This window comes from Cryptomeria japonica, chromosome 5, assembly GCF_030272615.1.
Source record: "Cryptomeria japonica chromosome 5, Sugi_1.0, whole genome shotgun sequence".
NCBI classification, from domain to species: Eukaryota; Viridiplantae; Streptophyta; class Pinopsida; order Cupressales; family Cupressaceae; genus Cryptomeria; species Cryptomeria japonica.
In genome coordinates, this window is record NC_081409.1 from 434,518,009 (window position 1) to 434,530,281 (window position 12,273).

Genomic DNA, 12,273 nt, shown 5'->3' on the forward strand with positions numbered 1-12,273 from the left:
TGATTAGAATATATGTCTATTAGGTTTAGATCTATCAAATTCCTATCTTTCCTTAATGTAATGTTCCCTAAGCAAAATTAGCGGTTTTACTACATCTCGTGGTGGAAATCCTAATTTTCACCATTACAATACTATTGCATTGATTCTATCTATTTATCCTTGTAATTTGTGCATAGTGTCTTCTACAAGTTGTACTTCTCTTTCTATTTCAAATGATCTATTACAAATACTCACTTCCAAATTACACACTCCCATTAATTGAATACAACATCACACTACTAATCCCACCTAATCCTAGTTCTAAATACATATCGTAACACTATTGATAAGAACTTGATGAATTGCATCCCTTGATATATATATATATTTCCACTGTCCATTATGACTAGTATTTTTTATTTTTGAATTCAATTGTGTAGGATTTCTTCCAGCAACGTTTTAGATCACTCTATGATCTATCACCATGATGAGTGAGTTGTAGGAGATTTTTCTTCTAAATCTCTCTAATTCTGATGATGGATCACAATATTTGTAGGATATTTTTCTCGTATAGCTCTCTCTTTTGATGATGGATCATGAGAAAATCTCCTACAACTCTCACATCTTGATGATGGATACATTGGTAGAAAAATTTTACACAATTAAATTTAGAAACCAAAAATACCAGACATACACATAACTATACTACTAAATCATGAACTCATACTACTTCACACTTATTTGAGGTCATATTATTAGGACAATTTCTGTTCTTAAAACTACCTATGTGATATTTTATTTACTAACTACACTACATTTTAAAGTCTATCCTCTCCTTCACCCGCCCAAAAAATATAATAATAAAAACAACAATTTGGAAGCCTGGTACAATCTCCACAAGGCAAAAATTATGTATCACTCGAGCTGGCACTCCTGTCAACATCATTTGAGTGTACTGCGCTTTTGGTCCATAGGCTGCTTTGGCGTTGTGCATATTATAAAAATCTTCCCTTCATTCAAGCAAGTCCTCATCTCATCGAGCGAGTCATATTTCATTATCATGGTCGGAAATCTTGTACCTGTGAAAACAAAGCAACGGGCAAATGTTGTCCACAAATGAAAAGGATCCACAATGCTTGTACGGCTGAATTTTTTTACGAGCTCTATTCCAGTTATTGTTTTTCCCCCTTTTTTGATAAACGATGCTGACGTGGAGGGAGGCCTACCAAAGTTGGATAACTGAGGCCCACAGCCAAATACACCACAGGTGTAAACATTTCTTAGCCAAATACCCCCGTGTTGCTTGCTTCCCAAATTCCAATGCCGATTTGAGTTAGAGAACAAAACAATGGCCGCCAACAGCTTGTTGAGGGTGCCAGTGGCACCCGTGAGTGAGAGCAGAGGTAGAAGTAGCCCTACCCTGAGCCTGAGCTTCACTTCAGCGGTGAATTGGAAATGGAAGAGGAGAGACTCAAAGCGGAAGGAAGTGATAGTAGGGGTGGGAGTGGGGTTGCCCTGCACAGTGATGGAGTGTGGGGACATGATATACAGGAGCACGTTGCCGCAGGAGGAAGGGATCAACATAACGCCGCCGGGGGTCTTTTTGGCAATTTTGGCCGCCTCCTATTTGTGGGCAACCCCTGGAGTGGCGCCTGGTTTCTGGGATATGTTCGTCTTGGCACCTCTTCAACGCTTTTTCCGTCCCTCTTTGAGAAAGGTCCTTCCTTTGTCTATTTCCACTCGATCCATTTACATTTTCTTTTACCAAGTTGCAGCTTGCCTCCACTAGCCCCTCCTGCATTTCGAGGATTTCAACTTCTTAAACAAGAATTATTAAAGAATTGAATTATACAAAGAAAGGTCCTGCTACAGGCAATCTCAGCTTATTTTACATATAATTTTGTAATATTTTATTCTTTTGAGTCTTGTTATGATAACTTAAATTAATACTATCGACATTTATTATAAAGAAACAAATGCGCCTGTACGTAAATATCGCAGGATAAATTGATTAAATTCTAGTGATGAGCAAATCCAGCCGGGGATACAAAATTGGAACTGATACTGATAATTAAATATGATAATAAATGCGGGAATTTAAATAAACAGAGTAAAGGTAATTTACCTTTAGTTCCAGTGCCCATATAACTGTAAGAGATGTGCAGAATGATTCATCACTGCGTCAGAACCCTGTTAGTTTCTCTCAACCCAATTCTTTTGGTCGAAGGTTCAAATCTACGATAGACACTCGCGAAATTACTCTACTAAATAGTAAATCATATCATTTCTACTTCATATAAATCTTCTTTCCCTACAGTTCTAAGCTTCACTAATTGCTGTTTCAGCTTCCTTCCTGTTAATCTGTTAATCGTTAGGAATCAACACATTTGTAATTTTTTTTCTGTTTAGATGGTTATGGCAGTTAAACTGTTTTCCCTGCTTATAAAATTGAATGTATATCTTCCTTTGTAATGTGCAATTTGTTGGTTGAAAATTTTGTACACTTTGGGAAATATGCAAAATTGTGGTTTCAACCACAGCGTGTGAGTAAAACTTTTCTAATTAAGGGAAGACTCCCTCTATCTAACTATAACTTTGAAAATAAAATAGGATGGGACAACAATCTATCTTCTTCTTTCAAGAAAGGCAATATCATTTTCTCTTCACAGAAAAGGATAGCGATTTGATATAAACAACAGTAATCACTTTCAAAATGAAATGAGAGAAAGAAAATGAAGTTTCCTGAAAGCGCAAAGACTTCCGTCACTTCCTTCGGGATGAGATAACAATATCAAGCTCAAAGACTTGATTATGTGAAGTTCTATCTACCATTTTCTATACTAATACTATAAAGAACAAATTATAATAGCTCAAAGACTGGAATATCTTATTCTTTTCTACTTAAAACAATGGGAAGTAGTATAAGTTCAAAGACTTACAGCTATTTCTCACAAAATCTACTCCTAAATTCTCCTAAGAACAAGTGAAAGCACAAAGACTAGTAGCTTCTCTCAACAAAATATTTATTTTAATCTATATTAATCTCAACTACTTGCAGCACAAAGACTGCAAATCAGATGTGATTAAGCTCTTTAAGGAACACTTGCAAGAAAGATAATATAGAACACAAACTCAAGTATGTAGCACAAAGACTCAAAGCTTGAGCAATTTCTTTCTATTCCTTTTGATTCTTGAATTCACACATGAAAGCTCAAAGACTTCTTTGCTGTAAATTTGGCAAAGTCTTTGCTTGCTTTCCAAAAAGATAAAAATTATAATAGACCCCTCAAGTATTTATAGAAGAGGAGCTTTGAGAAAATGGTGGGAGGATCCTAACTAACTTGAAAGATTCTCTCAACCACCAAGACTAATTCAATAACTAACTAAGACTTCAATAACTAACTAAGACTTATTCCAACTACAGTCCTAATTGAACACAACTTGTAGTTGCCTTACATGTTTAAATTACAAAAGTGCAAGTAATGACTTAACTTGCATTTTACAAAAAGGCTTTTACATGTAACTTGTCAAAAGAAAAACTACAACTAAAGATTACAAATGTGAAAAAATACAACTAAGTGTTGAAAAACACTTAAGCTATAGCACGTAAAGACACAAATCTTTCAAATTTCTGGATGATCATTTGTAGTTCATCAGGATCCGGTTCATGGGTGTTCTTGGCAACAACCATGGTCTTCACAATAGTATCATGACATCGGAGGAGTGCAGAGCTGTTTTTCTCCAGGATGGACTGGATTTCATGCAAAAAGATTTGGTGTTTCATCAACATTTGAATTGAAGCGGCCGAGAATTGTTCGCTCCTTCATTCATTATGAATCCTCATCTGTAAATCAGCAAGAACTTCTTCTTCTGGAATCAGCTCTCCATCCTGACTTAATATGTTGCAAGAGGCCTTTTCACAATGAGAGACAATATCTCGGAAAACTTCACCTCGTAATCTCATTGTATCACCAATCTCCTCAATGAGGGATTTAAGAAGAAGGGCCTTATTTTCTAGAAGCTCTTCAAATTCCAAGTACATGACCCTGGAAGAGATGATGGCTTGCTCCTGTAGAACATTCAATTGTTGTTGGGGCATGGTACGCCAGATTGTCAAACTATCTTCAACACTTTTCAGATTTTCTTTGAAAGTATCGGAGGTCTGATCCAGTTTCTTTTCAACGGTTTCCAACTTAGACATCATCTGAAAAACGTCTTTCATCACTTGTGCACATAGATTGTGAAGCTGATCAATTCAGGAATCCAATGCTTGTACCTTCTGAGCAGCCCGTTCCACTCCACGAATTGATTCTTGGGAACTGGAATAACCTATGGAGTTACTCCCTTCAGCAGCAGGTTTTGTGATTTTATGAACATCTGCCATAAGTTGTCGGTTTTCCTCTTCTAGCTTGTTTTTCTTTGCTAGAAGTTCATCACACCGCTGTACCAATGAAGCTACAAAAAACTGAGAAAACTGAGCATTATGTTTAATCACCTCATGCGTTTGCTTACCCAATTCTATCATTGTAAGTTTATAATCAGCAGCTGACATTTCTTCAAGTGGCTTATCTGCAATGGGTTCAACAATTTCAGCTACCTTCATCTTGTTACTGTCAACAGTTACTCTAGAGATAGTCTTGACCTTTTTAGCAACCTTGGATCTAGGTTGTTTTAGTTGCTGATAATCAAAAGCATCAGGTGAGATTTCTTGCTTCTTCCTTTTTGGAGTAAAAGAACTAAGCCATGGAGGTAAAGCCATCAACTCTCCTTCAGTAGCAGCTGTAGGCAAAGGAGAAGCAGTTTCTGTTTGAATAACCGTGGTCATCCTGGGAGGAATATTTGTTTGGATGGCGACCACGGTTTGCTCAGTAACCAATGGGCATGAAGATTGCCTCATGAATTCTTCAAAACTAGAAGTGGAGGTATCAATTTCTGACAGCTGGACACAAATAGGAGTATCTTCAGGAACTTCCTGCACATTCTCTTGTTGATGATCAGGTGGTGGCTTGTATGCCAAAATAGGAATGGCTTTCTGAGGAGATTCATCAACAAGCAAGTCAAGAGGAGAAAGGGGCGTCTCAATGGAAATTGGAGGAATAATCTCATGAGGCGAGTCGGATGCTGGAGATTTGGGAGCATCATCAGATTGCTGCCCTTCTTCTGGATTATCCAGATTGATCACCTGAACATGAAATCGTGAATTTTCCTTCCCACGAACTGTCGCCTCCTCAGGAGGAAGCACTACTGCCCGACTAACTCGCAATTTGATCCTTGTGCCCGAAGATGATGCGCCTTCCTTGTTGTCAACCTGAATCTCAGACTTACATCCAAGAGGCCTCGTAGATTCATCTTCTTTTCCAATCTTGATTTTTATGAGTCTAACAGCATTACTTTTCAGCCAAGCGTTGGTGTTAGCCAAGATAGGTTGAAATCTCTCAAGAATGGATATGCACTCCTTGTGTGACCATTGGATTAAAGGAAGTGGAGCTTCCTCAACCCTTCGTGAAATATATTCAGGATCAAGTACGTGCCCATCATCAATCATCCATTGTGGAATGTCCACCAAGTTCAAATCAACAACTTGCTCAACAGTGGGCCTGCAGTAATTCATCTTCAAAACCTCAACCTCTGTGCGGAAATCTACCCAGATATCCTCAATGCGATGCACGTGCACAAAAGATTTTTTGATCTTTTTCTTCATACCCCGGTAATCAAAATCAACTCTAGACTTAAACCTTTTGAGCTTAATTTCCTGCATTTCGGTCTCCATGGCCTTGGCTTTAACGGATGTGACAAGAGAATACCGACCAATTTTTAATGGGTTTGTTGTAGAGATCCCCATTCCAACCTTGTGTCTGGCAGACTGATGAGTGTGGACAACCATGATTTGTCTTCCCAACTCCATAAGAATGATCTTATCAGTTGGGTATCTAGGGAGCATGTATGGCTGCCCATTATAGCATCCGGTTCTCATATAGGTGAAGGTCAGGAACTGTAGAAACAAGCATCCATACTCACTCACCCTTTTCCATGCCTCATCTGATACCCTTTTGTTTTTCAGAGTTCTGTCAAACTGACACATGAAGTAACCGAAGAATGCATCTTGGACTCTTCTGAAATGCAATCTGCTGGGTCTCAAAGGTAACTGATCATAATATTCCCAAATTGGTATAAGTGAGCGATCACCTTTGGTAGAAAGACCTGGAAAATGTCTAAGTGATGCTGCCAAGTACACCAAGTATGAGTTCATGTAGAAAGTCATGGTGGAAGAGACTGTTGAAAGTTGTTCACACAAAGCATCGCTGATGACTTCTCCCCATGATATATGATGGGATTGCCTTATGAACATGATGAACTGGTACATCCAGGGCTCAAAAACATTAGAGTGTTGAAGGCCCATTATCCTGCTGAGGAGGGTTACGATGTCTCCTATTTCCCATTTGAAATCAAAGTGGTACAACTTAGCCCACCTTGAGAAGGCGGCTCGTGGCTCATGGATCCACCTGTTGATATGTCGTTTACAATCTTTTTCCCTTTTCACATAATACTCAGCTGCACTCTCTTTGGAGATTTCCATGTAAACAGGTGTGGCAGGTATTTTGAAGACCTTCTCAATTGTGTCTGCATCAAGGCGGATTATTGCTTCGCCATCATCATTTTTAATGATTCTTGTCTCCTTGTCAAAGTGATGGGTGCAAGCGAGAACAAATTCAGGTTCTAGGGCAGCCACCGAGAAAGAAGATGCGTGATGGATATGGCTGTCCAACAGCTGCTGTATATTGCTATCTTGTGGATCCTCAACCCTCTTGACAAATTCTGACATGTCTACATGTCCTATCTCTGTATCTCTGGTACGATCCAAAGGAGAGGAAACTTGGGGAGGCGCAACTTCGTTTTGGTACTTGTCATATTTGTACTTCATCTTTTTTGGAATTGGTGATGATGACAAATCTGACATTGATGGACAACTTGAAATACTGTGATGAAGACTTAAAAGCGTTAAGGCAACATCATATTCAGCTGCAAATAACATTTTTCCTTCTTCAAAAGGGAAAAACTTCGACTCTTGAACTTCATGACTTTGTGAGAGAAAGAGGGGAAATAAATGGAAATGGGGGAATCTTGACTTTGACCAATTTCGGATCTTGGGGAAATTTTCACAAGTATACAAGTTGGAAAGGGCATAAATGCAATCAGATTTCTAAAACCCGAATGCAAGTACACTTGTAAATTTGCAAATGGAGAAATGGATGGAAAATGAGAATTAGACTTGCGGAAAATGACGAAAATGGAAAGTACGGATATGGGTGACATGAATGGATAAAAATGGAAAAATCCGGAATGTCATTTTTCATGAAAATGGGAAGAACTTTTCAACATGTAATCCGGTTCTTAAAACCCAATTTTGAAAGGAATGGTATTTCACATTTTTTCAACTTGGAATTTTAACCAAAAATGGTTAAATTCTTTAATCGTAAGGGAAGAACAAAGATTTCCAGCCAACTTGTAATCGGGATTTAAAATCCCGAATACAAGTAAAGAGGGAAAATGGGGAAGAACCATGCAATCCAAAAATTGCATATCAAGGGGGGAAAAACTCTCTCACAAAACTGATTTTGGGACAAGAACAACATATTTACATATTTACAACTAGAAAGGAAAATAAGAAAAGAAGAAAACAAGAAAATGAAACAAGAAAAGAAAAGAAAACATACCTTGATTCAAACTGAAAATGCCTCTCCAAAAGATGCAATAAATCTTGGAATGAAGAAGACAATCCAATAAATAAAGACAATCCGCAACCCAAACCCTTGCCACGTTTTTACAAAAACGCCATTTGCATAAAAACGTGGTGACCAATGCAAATAAAATGGCACGAAAAGTGGCCAAATCTCCCTCTAACTCCAACGCATAAGCAAGAGATGCAAAAAGGACTTGGGAGATTGCTGCTTCGTGGAGTAAAAATCCCTCAAAAAGTGGGTTGAAGGAATCACGTGGCAGGTTTTGAAGGAGAAAAAACAGCAATTTAAAACCCCCAAATGGCGTGAAAGATGTTTGCAAATGTACAAGAATAGGGAAGAATCCCAAACGCCTCTCCTTCCTAGAAAATCTCCACAAAAATTTGCTTGAAATCTTCAACAAAAACGTTTCTCCTTGCTGGTCGGGTTTTTTGGACCAAATAGCAAGTTCGAATTTGCATGTATTGTTGAAAATCGGGTTTTTTTGGAGGAAATAACAAGTTTAAAATGCACTTTTTCATCAATAAGGCAAAAATCGGGTTTTTAAAATGCAATTACATGTTTAAAATCCTCAAAAATGCACTTTATAGGCAAAATCGGGTTTTTTGGACCAAATAGCAAGTTTTAAATGTCACTTTTCTCATTCTTAGGCAAAATCGGGTTTTGGAGAGAGATGTGCAAGTTTAAAATCACTTGTAAAGGGAAAATAAAATCCCTACAACAAGTTATAATTCACTTGCACACATGTAATAGGGGTTTAAAATCCCTATTACAAGCAAAAACCATTAACGTAGGGGTTTTAGAAAAGAATTACAAGTTTACTTGTAACTTAACTAAAAAAGCTCTATTTTAATTGAAAAAGCCAATCAAGGGGGAAATAAAAAGTAAATTACAAGTTTTTATTTTTCAATAAAGTGCACTTGTAATTAGCTAAAAATTTCCCTACAAAGACCAAAACAATGGAAATCTTTAAAATTTGCAGTTCAAGGAAAATTCTCCACCTGCAGTCAGGGAGAAAACACCCGAAATTGAAAGAAAGACATAGCAAACGAATCCAGAATGCGACGAAATTCGAAACGTAGTTCGAGGATGGACGGAGGATTAAGCCAGTCCAAGGATTAGTTGAAATTCTGCCTCGAGAAGCATGCCATAGAGTAAAATTTTCATTTTTTCACAAAATTTTAATGTAATGGTCCTTCATTTTTGAAAACAAAAATGAGGACAACACAATTTATATGCTATAATAATATATTCTATTCTGCCTCTCCTGGGCCTAACAATGGTATCAGAGCCATGGGTATTTGCATATCCATTCTCCATTTGCTGAGATCATGTTGATGCATGGACAGATTGTTGATGGCTTCAAATTGATGTAGATCCTTGAAACACTATCTTTTTAATGGAGGATTGTTGGTGCACGCATAGATGTCACACTGAACAAATACAATGGAGAGATTTATGCTGTAATTTTATATTACCACGATAATGCAATATTTGTAAATGCTTTTGATTTGGAAGAGAATCTTGTCTTTACCTTGGTTGTGTCAACACATCGCTGTAACAAATATTTGAATCAGTTGGTCAAATTTCACTCTACCATGCAGCTGTGTTGGTTCTACTTCAGTCTTGATGGTGGCATAAAATTGAATTTCAGCGAGATGATGCGGCAAGGAACCTCACATTTCAAATTTATTATTTTCATGTGTATAGGGCATATTGGCCATAGACTAAAGCAGTTGAATAGAAATTTCGATTTCCAGTATGTGAAGACAGGGCATAATCATGAAACCAGGAGCAAATTGAGGTAGATTGACAGTTACATGGTTTGTGATTTCCAGTGCCCAAGATAAAAGGTTGCATGCTCCTTATACTGTAAGCATTTGTGGAATGGTACCTTTTTTAATTACTTGCAAGGTTAATCAGACTTGTATGGTGATAAGAAGACATAAGATGCTAATAGGTATCATAAGGAGACACGAAAGATTACTTATTTGGCAAAGGGTTTTTAAAGTGATGATGTTTTTATGGAGTTGTAAGGTGATTATAAGTGCTTGAGGTTTAACGCTAACTTACTTTTGCTTACAAGTATTGCTGGTTGAGCCCAACTAGTGTTGAGTATTTTGTTTTGAGTTGTTTATACATTCTGCATTATGAGATCTACTTTGTATTAAGATGGCATTTTATCTTCAGGATTAAGATTGGCAACTTGGAAGAAGCTAATTAAATCTCTTAGTGTTGGAGGCAATTTCAGCCTACCTTTATGCAATTTTGTGCTCAATATGTTCTGCTACAACAAGAGATAGAAAGGTTACAAGATCAATGAGGAGACATACATTAGAAAGATGTTAAGCATGATGTTCCTCCTCCTAGCATTTTAACAAAACAAGAAAAACCAAGATGTCCTTGATGAAAGGTGTTGTGTCACAAAAGAAAAATGTTGCATTGAAACCTGTGGCCCAAAAATTTGTTCCCATTGTGGACGTCAAGGTCATCTTTTAGTACTCACGTTGATTTACACTTGTACATCATGTGGTTTACATACTCACTCTGCCAAGCATTGTTGTCTACTAGATCCACCTTTAAAGTCAGTGATGCGTATGAATTTTGGTTGAATAGATCATTCTAGATGGAGATCCAAGGTTGATTTATGATCTAATATTGATGGTGAAAATATGGCTACTCATAAGGTGATGTTATTTCTCATAGTTCTTCTGGTGATGATGTAGATTTTATTCAGCCTACATTGACTAGTGTTTGTGTTGATATTTCTGAGATGCCACTTGGTATATTTGATAAGCCATCAATTGTTGATAAGATTTAAGAATTGAATCTTCTTTCCATACGTAATGATTTTGCTAAGCAGTGTGATTGTGTTGAGTATATTAAATATGCAATTTATGATGATGTTGGTGCTTACTAGTGTATTTCAATTATTTGAGGCTACGGAGATTATGAAGTTGACTCTTGTTGATTCGGTATGGTATAAGCTTTCTACTCTTATTCCATTAGGGGGACTGAGTTTTTGGTATTTTCCTCTCTCATTTGCCAACAAGGGAATCTTGTGTGTATTCCAGATTCAAGTGCTTTAGAGATCGTTGACACCTTGTGACTGGTGTGATAATTACACTTGATATTGTGGTGCATTTGATGATTTTAAGTAACATGTTGATTGTAGATATTATTGGTGGACAGTTGATTTGTATATGCCCCTCATTATATTGATTGCACCCTAGGTGTGCTATTTCAGATATTATTTTCAGTGATAATTCAAAGTTTCCCTAGATTGAGAGTTGGTGACTACTCGTAGTGGCCACTAAAGTCTGGTCATTTTTTCAAACTATAGTATTGCAAATAGAGTAATTACATTCATGATTGGAAAATGCAGATTCACCATGAAAAAACAAATCCAAATTTGAGTCAAAGCAATTAGGCTCCTTATCAAAATTGAGACTTGTCAAGGCAACAAGCTCATTATCAAATATTAAACCATGTAAAGGTAATAGGATCAGTTTAAGTAAATTTGAGACCTGTTACAGTAATAGGCATTAAAAGAAGCTTCAGATCAGCCGACAAATATCCTCACTAAAGTGCTTGGCTGCAAGAAGTTTGAGCAGTTTGAAATATTGCTTGGTTTCATGATAGCACATTTGTTATTTATTTTCAGTTTGGATGGTTATGAACTTAGACAATTAAATTGTTTTCCCTATCTATAAATTTGAATGTAAATAGTCCTTTGGAATGTACAATTTATATGCAATAATATTATATTCTATTCACCCCTCTTGGGCGTAACACTTCCTTGATTGTTGTGGAGGTAATTGTTGTAGACTACGAATATAAATAAATGTATTGGTTTTTGGAAATTGATGTTGTTAGTCCTTGTTGGCATTGGATTGTAATGTAACAACTTTAGGATCAATTGTTGGTAGTTGTGTTAACCAACCACCTTACATTGTATCGATAAAATAGCATGTCTTATGTTAGGGTGAGGGCATTATATTAAATCCTCCTTGTACTGAGCTATTTGTATTGAACAACACTTAATTATACGTATTTGATTATTCCTATGTTGTCTAAGCTATGCTTTTGTTGTGATTATTGTTATAATGCTGTTATTTAGTAGTGTGGTTTTAATGACTTTGTAAGTATTGTGTTAGTTAAAATTGGTTCCAAAGGGTACGCGAATAGGCAATACTTAGTGATGACATAAGTGGTTTAGCTCATTCAAGAATCAATTGAAACAAATTAGGAAAGAGAAAGACAATCTTACAATAGATTCAAAGTAACTGTGGGACCTATATTCATATATGAACGCCAAGGAAGATTCAGAAAGAGCCTGAGTGCTAAAAAATCCTATTTGGGGTAACTTGATAGTAGCAAGAGAAGTTGATTGATTGTTTGATCATTTATCTAGGCTCCTTGCTAGGAACTTCTTTGTGTTAGACCTCCATGTTGAACAAATTTGACAATGGTGTGAGTAAATGTGTCCCCGTTAAAAGGAAGAGATATTGAAATATTGATGCCAAACGCGAAGGGATTAATGCCATTGAATCAT

General features: G+C 36.8%; 1 protein-coding gene across 1 annotated transcript in view; it reads left to right on the forward strand.

The window, feature by feature from the left end:
- The first annotated feature begins 1,026 nt into the window (after positions 1 to 1,026).
- The window catches only part of LOC131061072 (serine/threonine-protein kinase STN7, chloroplastic-like), a 136,253-nt gene continuing 125,006 nt past the window's right edge, over positions 1,027 to 12,273 (forward strand). Inside the window, 1 exon segment of the mRNA XM_057994577.2 lies at positions 1,027 to 1,696. Coding sequence (XP_057850560.2) covers positions 1,328 to 1,696 — 369 coding nt within the window. The 5' untranslated portion in view covers positions 1,027 to 1,327.